The sequence below is a fragment of the Strongyloides ratti genome (assembly GCF_001040885.1).
Source record: "Strongyloides ratti genome assembly S_ratti_ED321, chromosome : 1".
In the NCBI taxonomy this organism is placed as follows: domain Eukaryota; kingdom Metazoa; phylum Nematoda; class Chromadorea; order Rhabditida; family Strongyloididae; genus Strongyloides; species Strongyloides ratti.
Window position 1 is genome coordinate 3416475 of NC_037307.1, and position 13635 is coordinate 3430109.

General features: G+C 21.0%; 5 protein-coding genes across 5 annotated transcripts; 4 read left to right on the forward strand and 1 right to left on the reverse strand.

Annotated features, from left to right (window-relative positions):
- Positions 1-2262: 2262 nt before the first annotated feature.
- Positions 2263-3897, forward strand: SRAE_1000110500 (G protein-coupled receptor, rhodopsin-like family and GPCR, rhodopsin-like, 7TM domain-containing protein; the record flags this gene model as incomplete). The annotated part of the gene is made up of 2 exons (XM_024648019.1): positions 2263-3275; positions 3333-3897. 2 exons carry the CDS (start codon positions 2263-2265, stop codon positions 3895-3897), a joined length of 1578 nt encoding a protein of 525 aa, XP_024502039.1.
- An 820-nt stretch (positions 3898-4717) lies between these two features.
- On the forward strand, positions 4718-5392 carry SRAE_1000110600 (Nicotinamide mononucleotide adenylyltransferase 1; the record flags this gene model as incomplete). Its single annotated transcript, XM_024648020.1, has 1 exon — positions 4718-5392. One exon carries the CDS (start codon positions 4718-4720, stop codon positions 5390-5392), a length of 675 nt encoding a protein of 224 aa, XP_024502040.1.
- Positions 5393-7620: 2228 nt separating this feature from the next.
- On the forward strand, positions 7621-9658 carry SRAE_1000110700 (Sodium/potassium/calcium exchanger 6, mitochondrial; the record flags this gene model as incomplete). The annotated part of the gene is made up of 3 exons (XM_024648021.1): positions 7621-7675; positions 7763-9001; positions 9048-9658. 3 exons carry the CDS (start codon positions 7621-7623, stop codon positions 9656-9658), a joined length of 1905 nt encoding a protein of 634 aa, XP_024502041.1.
- A 1243-nt stretch (positions 9659-10901) lies between these two features.
- Positions 10902-11328, reverse strand: SRAE_1000110800 (28S ribosomal protein S33, mitochondrial; the record flags this gene model as incomplete). Its single annotated transcript, XM_024648022.1, has 2 exons — positions 10902-11171; positions 11218-11328. The coding sequence occupies 2 exons, from the start codon at positions 11326-11328 to the stop codon at positions 10902-10904; spliced, it is 381 nt and encodes a 126-aa protein (XP_024502042.1).
- An 824-nt stretch (positions 11329-12152) lies between these two features.
- Positions 12153-13163, forward strand: SRAE_1000110900 (Ground-like domain-containing protein; the record flags this gene model as incomplete). Its single annotated transcript, XM_024648023.1, has 2 exons — positions 12153-12788; positions 12837-13163. 2 exons carry the CDS (start codon positions 12153-12155, stop codon positions 13161-13163), a joined length of 963 nt encoding a protein of 320 aa, XP_024502043.1.
- Positions 13164-13635: the final 472 nt, after the last annotated feature.

A 13635-nucleotide genomic window follows, 5' to 3' on the forward strand; every position in this document is an offset into this window, starting at 1 on the left:
AATTTAAAAAAATTTTTTAATTTATGTAGACATAAAAAGTAAAATAAGTTTAAATAGAACACCTTAAAACTATTTTATACTTCAATTTTTTTTTTTTACCAATATATAAAATATTTTAAATTTTTTTAGCGGAAACAAATTTTCAATTATGAAATGTATTTTCATCTATTTTAAAAACTTTCTAGTTTTTATTATAATTTAAAAAAATAAAGTGTTTTACAAAAATTTGTATAGCTATTCGTGAAAGCATATGCTTAATTACTGTTAAAACATTGAATTTTTATATATTTTATTATATATCATAATAATACTAATAATAATTTTTTTTTCAAACCTTTTACTCTTATCTTTCTTTTAGTTTCTCCATATATAGATACCTACAACAAGTATATGTCTTAAATTAAAATTATTATTTTAAGCATCTTAAACAAATAAAGATATTTAGAGGATATTTAATATATGAAATAAATTCTTACAATAATTTTGTAAAGCTATGTATCATTATATATATATATAGATATTATATATTAATATACTTCTTTTTTTTTTTATTTTTTTTTAGTATAAAAATAATATATTTTATGACTCTCTTATTATTATTATATTATCAATTTTATCTTTTCTTAATAATTACCTCTACTACCATTTTAAATAAATAATGTTTAAATAAATATATTATTTTTGAAACAGTTTTTCATTCAAAATTTGGTTTTTATTATTTACTTATAAAAATACTTTTTTTATTTATTTAGTTAAAGATAAAATAAGTGATAATTTTTTAAAATTTAATTACCCTTTAAATTTCTTTACGTTTTATAGTAATATATTTAAATTAAAAAAAAAAAAAGATTTTGTTTGATAATATGGAGTCATTATTATTATACTCATTTCATTTGAAATAAGACGGGGAAATAATGAGAATGATAAATGTTTCTTTTCCCTAAAATTCTTGAATACCAAATAAGAAGAGTAATTTTATTAAATTTCTTTTATTAAAACAAAAATATTATACTGTATTTAATGATAACTTCTATATCATTTACATATTAAAATACTAAATAATTAACAAATTTTTTTTTACTTTTAATGGTTGAAATTGTAAAATTCAACTAATAATTATAAACAATTTGATGTTAAACTTTAATTACTCTTATCTATTTTATATTACATTTTTATGTACTTACTTTAATCTTCAATTTTTTAAATAAATAATATAATAAAAATATAAGACTAGGATATAAGTTATAATTCTAATAAAAAGCCATAAATACAATTTCTTTCCACTAAACATATACATTTGTTAAAAATTATGAATTAAAAGTTTTTGTTTATTTAAAAAAAAATAAATATTATCATATTATTAACCATTTTTTTTTTTTTTTGGTTTTATCTAGTGAATTAATAAAAGTAAATAATATTTTGAATGTTTCATTTTAATAAAAAATAAATATATTTTAAAAATAAAATAAATCTCACGATATTTTAATTTTTATTTAACTATTTTGTATTAATTAATTAAAAAATTATTTATTAGTTCAATTATTATACATCACTAAATTATTTTTTAATTAAGCTAATATTAAGAATTATACAAAGGAAATATTAGGTTCATATTTATATCGTAATATAATACTTCCATAAAACTTTTACTTTTATTAATCATAATTATACAATATTAATTTTATCATAAAAATAATAATGTTTTTTTAATTTTTTTATTAAATATATTATTAACTTAATAAATCTTAAAATAGTAATAATGTAAAAATTATAAAAGAAATTAAATTTTTTAATTTATATAAATAACTATCAATTTAATTTATTCTATTTTTTAATATCAATGTTAAATAAAAAAACTAAGAAAATCTTCTTAAGTTCATTTAATTTATTGTATATAAAAGTATAAACATTTTCACAATTTTTTTTTGTAGAGTTATATTAGAAGCCGATATTATTACATTTATTCTAGTGCTTTTTCAAAATTAAATCAAGAAACTTTTAAAAAATATATATAAATTACTATTCAATCTTTATAGATGTGTTGAAATGTTCAAAAATATATTAACTATTTTATTATTTATTATATTTTTGACTAATTTTGTCACATTCATTAATAGTAAAATAGTTTTGCAAAATAAAACTTATAATGGTTATGTTCAAACATTTAGGATATCAACAACTCAAGAAATAAACCAAAAAATATTTCCTAATACAAATAGTAGTATAAATACTTTAAATTTTAATAAAGAAAATAGTATTAATATGTCAACAATTACCTATAATATTCGAATGATTATATCAATAGTTCAATTAATATTAGTATTTCTTGGTTTAGCTAATATTTTAATAATTCTTGTTGTATTAATAAGGCCATATATGAGATCAATCACAAATGTATATATAGTATCATTATGTCTTGCAGATTTTATTTATCTATCTAATCTTGTACTTGTTGTAAGTACCCAATATAATAATCGTGAATGGCCATTTGGTGAATTTTTATGTACAACATATCATGGAACTGAAACAACAGGAAAATTTGCTTCTGTTTTATTTGTAGTATTATTAGCTGGTGATAGATATTTTGCCATGTGTTTATCACATCTTTGTAGTAGATATCGTACCTATAAATTAGCTATAACAGCATCAATAATTGCATGGATAATTGCTTTTTTAGCAGCATCACCATTATACATGTATGCTACAGTTATTCAAATGAAAAATTATAATGGTAATATACGTACATTATGTATTGCTAAATGGCCATATCAAGCATTATCACATTATTATGTAGGAATATTAACTATATTAATTTATATTATTCCTTTAATATTAATTGTTTATTTTTATTATCATATAATTCATAAGTTACGTGAAGCAGTAAAATCATCAAAAAGATTAAAACGTGCTTCAAAAACAAGAGCATCATATCATCGTGTAACAAGGCTCGTTTTATGGGTTGTTATATTTCATGTTATTTCATGGTCACCATTTTGGATGTATAATATTGTAAATTCAATTTTTAAGTTACGTCCAACCTCACATTTTGATAGAATTTTTGCAAATATAATTCATTTATGTCCTTATATAAATTGTGCTTTAAATCCATTTTTATATGCTGCTGCTGCTGAAAATTTTCAAACTGCTTTTAAAAGTCTTATATGTATTAATGGAATTGGAAAAAGACTATCAATATTTGAAAATGATAAGAATGTTTTGACAAATGCCCTTGCTACATCTGTCGTTCCAAAAACAAGTGAATATCATAAGTTACCGTAAGTTTTTGACATTATTTAAAATAAGAAAATTTAATAATATTTGATTCTTTATAGTGCCGCACTTATTCCTCAGTCAGTATTAGTTTTTACACCAAATAATGTTAAAGAAGGTGGATCTGTTACAAGAACACAATTTAAAAAAAATGATAATGTAATGGAAAATATTTCTAATAATATGGTTACACAATCTTTAACAATTCCTGTTGTTCAATTTAATTTATCTTCTTCTTCAACTTCTATTTTTCCTTTAGATGAAATTGATAGTAATACTAAGGATATCCCATTAGTCATTCATAATACAACATTTTTTAATGGAAAAAATTCACCTAATGATAGTAAAAAAATAATTTTTAATGATTGTGTTGTGGAACATTATGATAATGTAACAGAAAATGATGTTAATGAAGATACATTATCTTATGAGGATGAATCTGAGACACTTGAAACATTAATTAATCCTTCAACAGAAAATGAAAATAAAATTAATATTGATTGTTATCAAAAATCAAAAAATTCATTAAAAATTGAGGAAGAAAAAAATAATATGATTTGTAATGAAGAAAATGATAATGATTTTAATGGTGATACATCATTTCATGAAGATGATATAATAATTTAAAATAACTATAATGAATATTAAATTAATTCTTTCAATAACAAAAAAAAAAGAAATTATATATATAGTGTTAATTTATTCGTAAAAAAAAAATAAAATTTCTTTCAATATTTTATATATTATAATAAAATTGACCTAATGTAACCTTTTAAATAAATTAATTACGCTTCTTTTAACATTGTAACAATCCTTATAATTTAATTTTTAATATTTATCTTCCATATCACTAAACAATTTCTTTTTCATATATATTTATATATATATATAAATCTCAGAAACTTCAAAAATTATTATTTCATATCATTTTTTTTTATTAAACATCTAAACTTATCTTTTTTTTTTATAATAATTTTTGATAAATAAACAATTACAAAAAGTTCAAAAGAGTAGTTAAATTTATATAAATTTATTATTTTTATTATATTATTTCCTGATATTATACGCTTTATTTATTATTCATAAATATGACGTTTTATTGATAAAAAAAATAAATAAATTTTATTCTAAAATTATTAAAAAAAATGAATAAATAAAATATATTGGTAGGACTAACTTTTGAAACGTTAAGTCAAATATAAAGTTGTTGACAATCATTAATGGAAGTTTTGGAAAAAAGTACATTCTAAAGTATCCTAGATAATAATAATATATAAACTAGATAAAAATTAAATTAGCGAACTGATATTTTCTTAAAAATTTTTATTGTTATTATTTGAATAACAAATTTTACAAATCTAAAGTTTACATTTTTTTTAATAAAAAAAAAACATCTATTTTAGAGTTGCACTTTCAATTTTTTTTTTTTTTTGCCTCTTAACTATTTATGATGATATCAAATGGGACAAAAGTTATTCTTCTATCATGTGGAACATTTAATCCCCCTACATATGGACATCTTAGAATGATGGAAGGTGCTAAAGATTATATTGAAAGTGTTACTGGATGTACAGTAATTAAAGGTTTTTTATCACCAGTTTCAGATTATTATCAAAAAAAAGAAAAAATATCATCAGAACATAGGATAAAAATGTTAGATTTAGCTTTAAAAACTTCATCATGGTTAAATGTACATACCTGGGAATCTAAAAGAGATACTTGGAGTAGATCAATAGAAATTATCACTCAATTATATAAAGAATATAGTCATGTAAATAATTTAAAAGTTGCCTTAGTATTAGGTGGAGATGTTTTTGATTCATTTACAGTCATCAAACCAAATGGAGAAAGATTATGGAAAATATGTGATATTGAATATTTTGCCACAAATGGTTTATTATGCCAATTTAGACCTAATTCTTCAATTGATAATACAATAAAAAAATTAAATTTAGAAAAATATAAAAATAATAATTTATTTGTATTTGATGATAATATTTGCCCCAATGATATTAGTTCAACAAGAGTTAGAGAAGGTATAAAAAAAGGAATCTCTGTAAAATATACCATTCCTGATAATGTATTAGAATATATTATAACAAATAATTTATACAAAGAATAAATTTTTGTTTACACATAATTGATATTATTTTAAATTTATATATTTAAAAAAAATGAATTATATATCATCATAAACAATATTATAAAAATTTAAATAGTTTATTATTGAAAAATTATATCTTAAAATTATTATCAAAAGAATTGGTAATATATTATTTTTATTACTTTTATAATTTATTTAAACAAAATGTATTATTACAAAGTTAATGAGAAAAAAAAATGTCTATTGATATAATTTTAAGATATCTTATAAAAGTTATCTATTTAATTTCTTCTTAGTTAAAAAGGAAAAACATAATTATTTATTATCACTACTTACTTTTGAATTCAAATTAAATCTATCTTAATTAAGTACTTTCTCTTTTAAGACAACAAATGTAAAAAATTTATTTTTTATTTCATATTTTTTATAATAATTTTTAATCTTTTATTATTAAAGTTTATTCTTTGTGTCCAATAAAAGTTCAAATTTACTAATAATTGTTATAAACTTTTATCAATAAAATTTATTTATAAAAAAATTTAAATGTTTTTATTGTTAGAAAAAAAAATAACAAAAATGTTTGTAATATAATTTTAATAATAATTCAATAAATAAATATAATAAAATGTATTGTTTATCATTGCGATAATTTTTATTGAATAAATTTTTATCACTTAAGAAATAAAAATTGGTAAATAATTTATTAAAAAAAAATTAACTAACTGTAGTTAAATAGCTGTAGTATCTTATTATCAAAAATTAATATTGTTAATTATTAAAATTTTAATCTTTTTTTCTATAAAATATGGAGAACGATCAATCTTATTGACAGAAATCAAATTAAATAAAATAAGATTAAAATTAGAAAAGTAACATTAAATATTATTTTTAAAAAGTAACTATCCAATTAATGAATGATTATAATGAGAGGAAAACTATTGCATTAATTTGTATTTCAAGTATATTAGTTGCAATTAAAATGAAATAAGAATTAAATATTTTCATTAGTTACTAATAATGTCTTAACAATCTTTAATGAAACTTGATTATAGGAAGACAAAAAAAAAAAAAGAAAATATCTTGAGAATTATTTATATATTTATATTTATCAACAAAAAAAAATATTCTTATTGTATTATTAAATAATAAAAATACATTTATGAAACTAGTTGAAAAGAAGAATATATTTAATACTGTACTTTTCACAAGGTTATAAATATATATTGAAGCAAATAAATTTTTCTTAAAATTAAATGTTATTGTTATTTTATTTTTATTGACAAATTATGTTCTAAGAAATTCATTTTACTATCTGTTTGTAAAAACATTTCTTCTATTTTACTTTAATGAAAACATTTTTAAAAATAATTTATATGTATTTTTATTTTAATCTAAATCTTTTAATCAAAAATAAATAAACAAATTTTTATAGATGTAAAAAAAAAGATATTATGACTCTTTTTCTTAACCGTTTGTATTATCTTAATTGATAAAATCTTTTTTTTTTATTACTAACAGTTATAAATATATATATTATTTCAGAAGTTAACAATAATTTTTCATAATGTTTATGGATTATGCTATTGCACTTTTTTTAATATTGGTTGTCATTGTTGCTATTATTGTTTTTATAAGCAAGAATAAAAAGAATTTTGGTAATCTACCAAGATTATTTTATGATAAGGAAGATGGAATGTCAATTAGAGATGACACCTATATAACCATATAAAAGTTTTCTTCATATTAATCATAATAATAATATCTGTTAGATGTAAAACAATTTCAATATATTAATTTAATATTTTAAAAATATAATTTCTTTTTTTTTTAATACTTTACGTAAATAAACATCTTATCAATATATAAATTATTTCCTTAATTATATAATGCTTTAAAAAAAATGATCTTTAAGTTACCTAACGTTTCAAGACTTGTTATCACAAATATTAAAATCATTAAATTAAATATAAAAATATTTTAATTCTTCATAAATTTTACAATTTCCATATAATTATCTTTAAAGAAATTATTATCAAGAATATATTGATAACAGATTCACCTTTTTTATAGGATAATTATTTTTACTAGTAGGTTACTACTTTTTATTATTAAAAATTAAGTTACTTTTGACGTCAGCATACTTTTTTTTTTTTTTTTAACCTAACTATTCTTATGATAAAATTTGATAAGTTTTTTACAAGATACTATATTATCAATTTTACTTTTCTTGGTGTTTCTCATTTACTATGAATTTGACTGATGTCAGTGAATGTACCCCATCACATAATTTAAATATAACTGGTAAGTATTATATAAATATTTTTTACTATTATAATAATTAATGGTAATAAATTGATTATGATTATTAAAATAGAAATTTAATTTTAGAATTATGTAATTATATATCTAGTCATACTGATGTTTGTGAAGGTGGTGGTTTTGTATTATGGTCAACGTGGACATTATGTCAAGAAACGATATTAAAAAAATATTTTGTCTTTGCTTTTAGTATATTATGTTTGGGATATTTTATATTAGTTCTCCTAACAACAGCAGATGATTATTTTTCTGTTAATATAGCACAAATTGTTGAACATTTTAAAATTAGCCAAAATATAGCTGGAGTTACTTTTATGGCATTTGGTAATGGTGCACCAGACATTTTTAATTCACTTGCTTCTATATTATCTTCAAAAAATCCTAAAGCAGGACTAGCATTAGGTGAACTTTTAGGTGCAATTATATTTTTAAGTACTATTGTAGCAGGATCAATTGGTATGATAAAAAATTTTACCGTTATGAGAAGGCCATTCATACGAGATATCTTATTTTTTTATCCACCATTTGTGCTTCTATTAATTTCTTTTATTACTACTAATTCTGTTCATATTTGGTTACCAATAACATTCTTAGTTATTTATATTATTTATGCAATTATTGTTATACTATCACAATATATTAGAAAAGGAATGATAAAGGCAATTGACGATGTAAGATCAACAAAACAACAAATAAATATTAGTGTAATAACAACAGAAGATGAGGTAAATGATATTACATCAACTTCTGAGGTACAGGGACCAGTGATAACTGTTACCTCACTTGAAGAACCAATTCCACGTTCTCGTCCTGAATCATTTTCAAATTATTATACTACTCCATCAAATAATTTAAAAACACCAATTTTAACAAGACACAATTCATTAAATTCATTAAAAGAACGTGCCAAAAGTTTTATAATAGATCATTCCTCTTTATTTGTACCAAATAATGAGGAAGAGGAAGAAGAAGAAATGGTATATGTATCAAGAACAAGAAAATCAATTTTTGTTCATGATGCAAGAAGTAGAGCAGAATCTGAATTGACAAATAATAATGCTAAACTGGAAAAGAAAAAAAGAATGTTAAAGTTAAATATAATTCAAAAAATTTGGGCTGATATTAATCCCTGGGATCAAGAGATGTTTGATGAAGAAAATATTTCTGGAAAAATATTTTTTATACTTAAATTACCTATATTTTTAGCTTTAAATATTTCATGTCCTCTTGGTGATAGAGAATGGAATAAATGGTTAACATTAGTTCATATATTTATATGTCCTATTATTTTATTTACAGCATTTCAAGGTAATTATAATTTTAATTAATATTTTTAATATAAGTTTTATTCAAGTTTCATTAATTGTACCAAATTATGGTGGACCAAGTATAGGTATTTATGTTATAATTGCATCATTAATCTTAGCAATTATTACACATTTTTTTACAAAAGAAGATGAAGAACCACGTTTTTATAAAATTATAGCAATTTTTACTGGTTTTTTAATAGCAATAAGTTATATTTATGCTGCAGCAACAGAAATTGTTGGAATTTCTGGGACAATAGGTGTAATAACAGGATTATCACATGAAATATTAGGGTTAACCATCTTAGCTTGGTCAAATTCAGTTGGAGATTTATTTTCTGATACGGCTGTTGCAAAAGCCGGTTATCCTCGTATGGGTATTTCAGCAGCAATAGGTGGACCACTTTTCAATATTTTAATCGGATTTGGTTTACCATTTACAATTGGAGCTATACAGGGAAAACATATATCACTAAAATTTTCAACTTTAACAAAAATTCTTTTAATTTTTGTGACATCATCCCTGACATTTACACTGATTTTTGTTCCTTTAAGAAGATTTAGAATTGATAAAGTATGGTCAATTTGCCTCTATTGTTTGTATGTAGGATTTCTTGTAATGGCATTTCTTGCAGAAGCAAAAATTATTTCTTTTTAATGTTTTTTTTTTATGATGTATATATTTTAAATATTTTAATAAATTTCTATACTTTAATTTATTATATCATTTAAAAAAAAATTAAAAAGATAACTTAATAAATTATTATCAATTTACACATTTCATTGAAAAATATATTTTCATCTTGTTAATAGTTGTTTATTATAAATTTACTTTTAAGTGTAATAAAACTTGCTACAGTACTAATTAATCTTCTTTTTATAATGATTATTACTTTAGATCCTTTATCAAAGATAAAAAAAAAATTTTTTTTTTAAAACTATACACAATCTTTAACACTTGAGGAAATATTTATATATGTCTGATAACATTTTATGATGTATATAAAATGACTATTAATTAGATAATAATTAATCAGTTTAGCTAAAAAAAAAACTAATTTTCAGTTTTAATAATCTTACTTTCTTTGCAGACTATATTTTTTTAATCTCAGAATGTTAACAAGTTATTATATCTTAAGTATTTACAAAGTAAATTCTTACTTTTAATACTCTTTCTTTAAAATTATTATTTTTAAAAAAGTTATTGATATTTTTTTTAATATAATACTTAATTTTTTTTATTATTAAAGTATGTAACGCTTCAAAACTTTTTTTTCATTTTTAATACTAATTTCAGGATTTGGATTATTTTCTAAATTTTTATCATCATATGCTCCAAATTCTTTTCTACTTTTTGTAAAGTCAGATTTGTTAACATCTTTATTGTAAAAAAAAGTTGTTACTTAAAAAATAATTTTTTTTTAAATTAGTTTTTTAAAATTCTCAATATTCTAGTTACAAAAAAATTTTTTATCATGTAACTTTAAAAGTTTTAGATTAAATCCTTTTTTATTTTTGGAATGGGTTATTTGTGTCATCCTACATTATATAACTGTTAAATAATTGTACATATCATTATTTAAATTTATTTTATTTTTTTTAAAGAAATTTCTGGAATTAAGATTCATTTGTAAAATATCAATATATTGTCACAGATGGTTTTTTTCTACACTTTTATAAAATTTGAATTCAATTGTCTTTTTTTCTATCAAAAATATTATTTAAAAGTATCATTTAAAAACTTTTTTTTATTAAAAAAATTGTTCCTCTTCAAAAATTGCAAAAAAACCATAGTTAAAAATTAACAAAATATATTTATTTAATTTTTTTTTAAAAAAATTGCCCTACCAAAACTGAACAGTACCAAAAAAACTATGCAATAAACATTACAACCAAACAAATTATTTCTTGGATCTTAATTGAGCACGTTTACCTTCTCCAATAACTGGTTTAACAACTTTTGCCCTCAAAAGTTTCAATTCATCTTGATATTTTCTCCAAACTACATGTTCATCAAAAAACAAACCATGAAGATATAATAATTTTGAAAGATAATGAAACATTGGTAAATTTGGATAATAAGAAACAGATTTTTGTTCCTGTTGTTCTAGTGGTTCTGCTGACATAATTCTAATAACTTTCATTGATTTTGAATCTGTCGGCGTAACTAACTAGAGATAAAAATAAATTTGATTAGAAATTTTAACTATAACATACCTCATTAAATATTCTATTTGATAATCTTTCCATACGTTTTCCATATGGTGTGGTATTTGTTATTCCTCGTCCATAAGTGACGACCCTCGAAGCCATTGTTTTTCCAGACATTGTCTTATATAATAAAATTTAGAATTACTTGGAGAGAAAGACTACTAAAGAAAAATCTAACTTCTTGGTAAAATGTTTTGTATTAATTCTTTTAAAACGAAAAATTCAAACTACATTATAAAAATATTTTTAATAAAAAAAAATATTATATTTAAAAGTTTAAGTTTTTCTTATTAATAAAATAATATTAAATCCATACACTATAAATATTTTATGACCTTTCTTTTTTTAAGAGTTTTAACCTTTAAGAAAAGTGGTAGCTTAAAACTTTGATATTTAAAGAAAATTACCTTGAGAATAAAAAAAAAAATGATTTTTTAAAATATTATATAAAAATAAATTTATTTGCATATCAATAAAATAATAATTTTTGTATGAAAAGATTTTTAGATAAAGATTCAAAAGACATAAGTATTGATAATCTTATTTACTATAGGTTATCATAGAATCACAATAACCTTGTATTTAAAAAATTCAAAATTTGTTACAATCATTTAACAGTACTTAAAAAGGTAATAAATGTTGAAAAGAAAATATTTAACACTTACCTTTGATTTATTTACCCTTTTTTTTATAAATACTAATATGTATATTCTTTTTATAATAATAATCATTATCAAAATACTAGTTGGTTTATGGAGAACTAGTTTAAAGCTTAAATAATATCCTATATAAAAGAGAAAGGAAATAGAGAAGGTGGATATGACAGTAGATTTCCGAATTTTACGCTTCATTTAATCAGAGTTTATAAAAATAAATTTTATTGTCCACTCATATTAAGTTTCTGTTCCAATATTACTGTTAACCCTTTTACTATTATTATAATGAAATTTCTCATTTTTTTTACTATTTTCTATGTTTCTTCTGGATTTCTTCAATATCCTTCACCACCATGTTGTAATAATGCTAATTATGGTTGTGGAATACCTATGAGTGGTAGTATGAATCCAGGATGTGGAAATCCATTATCACCAGCTCCTTTAGTATTACCACCACCACCACCATTACCTCCAGCTCCATGTCCACCACCATTACCATGTCCAAAAATTACATGTCCTGCTCCACCTCCATGTCCACCAACATTTTGTCCACCACCTCCACCACCACCACCATGTAATTGTCCTCCACAATTGCCACCAAAAATTATTCATGTTCCTGTACCAGTACCAAGTCCTCAACCATCAGGATGTGGATTAATTATGACATCATTTGGACCACAACCGGATCCTTCATGTAGTGGTGGTAATATTCAAATACCTCCAAGAGTTTTACCACAACCAATACCTCAACCAATGCCACAACCAATACCACAACCAATGCCACAACCAATACCACAACCAATTCCTCAACCAATTCCTCAACCATTACTACCACCAATGGGTTGTGGAGGTAGAGAAGGACCTTATCCATTTGGAGGTAGTTGTGGATCACCAAGACCACCATTTTTCCCACCTCCAATTGTAAGTTAAAAAAATATATCTTAATTTTCTTTTAACCATAAACTTTAGAATGATTGTTGTTGTAATTGCCTTGCACCATGTGCTTTTAATGTCCAAAGGAGTCATCTTCGTTCAGCATTCGCCTCCAAAACATTCAATTCACCTCAAGATCCAAAATGTAATCAAAAGGAGTTACGATTAATTATAAGAAAATATATATCAAATGACTTGGATATCTCTAAACGTCTCATTCAAAAAGCTGCACAAGAAAAATTGGAAAAGAAGTATAATGTTATATGTGGAAATGGAACATTTAGTTTTGTAGTTTTTTCAGATAGTTTTTGTCAACATACGGTAGATGATGTTACATGTTATGTCTTTCATCCAATTGCCTAAAATATGAATCTTGTAATATTATAAGTTATATTAATGGAAGTATGTGCCAAGATTAAGATAATATATTTATATAATTTTAGTCTTCTAGAAAATCAAAAAAAAGAAATTTTATTATTTCTATTTTTCAACTTTTTTTTTTCATTGTAAATAAATATTGATTGTCTCTTTTGATATGATATCATTTTTTTTTTATATATTTGTTTAGAAATATCTTTTAAACATTAATAGAAAATACCTTTTATATAAACTTAATATTGTATTAATAAAAATATTTTAAACATAAAAATAATATTTTTATTATATTTGATTTGTTGGACATTATAATAAAAATATAAATATTGTACAAATCTATAGGTGTATGGCTTTTTCTTGTAAAGTCTCAATCTATTAATTGATAAGAATCATCTGAAAAATAATATAGAATCATTTTGTAGATTAAACTTTAGTATGAGTATATTTGATCATTTATTTG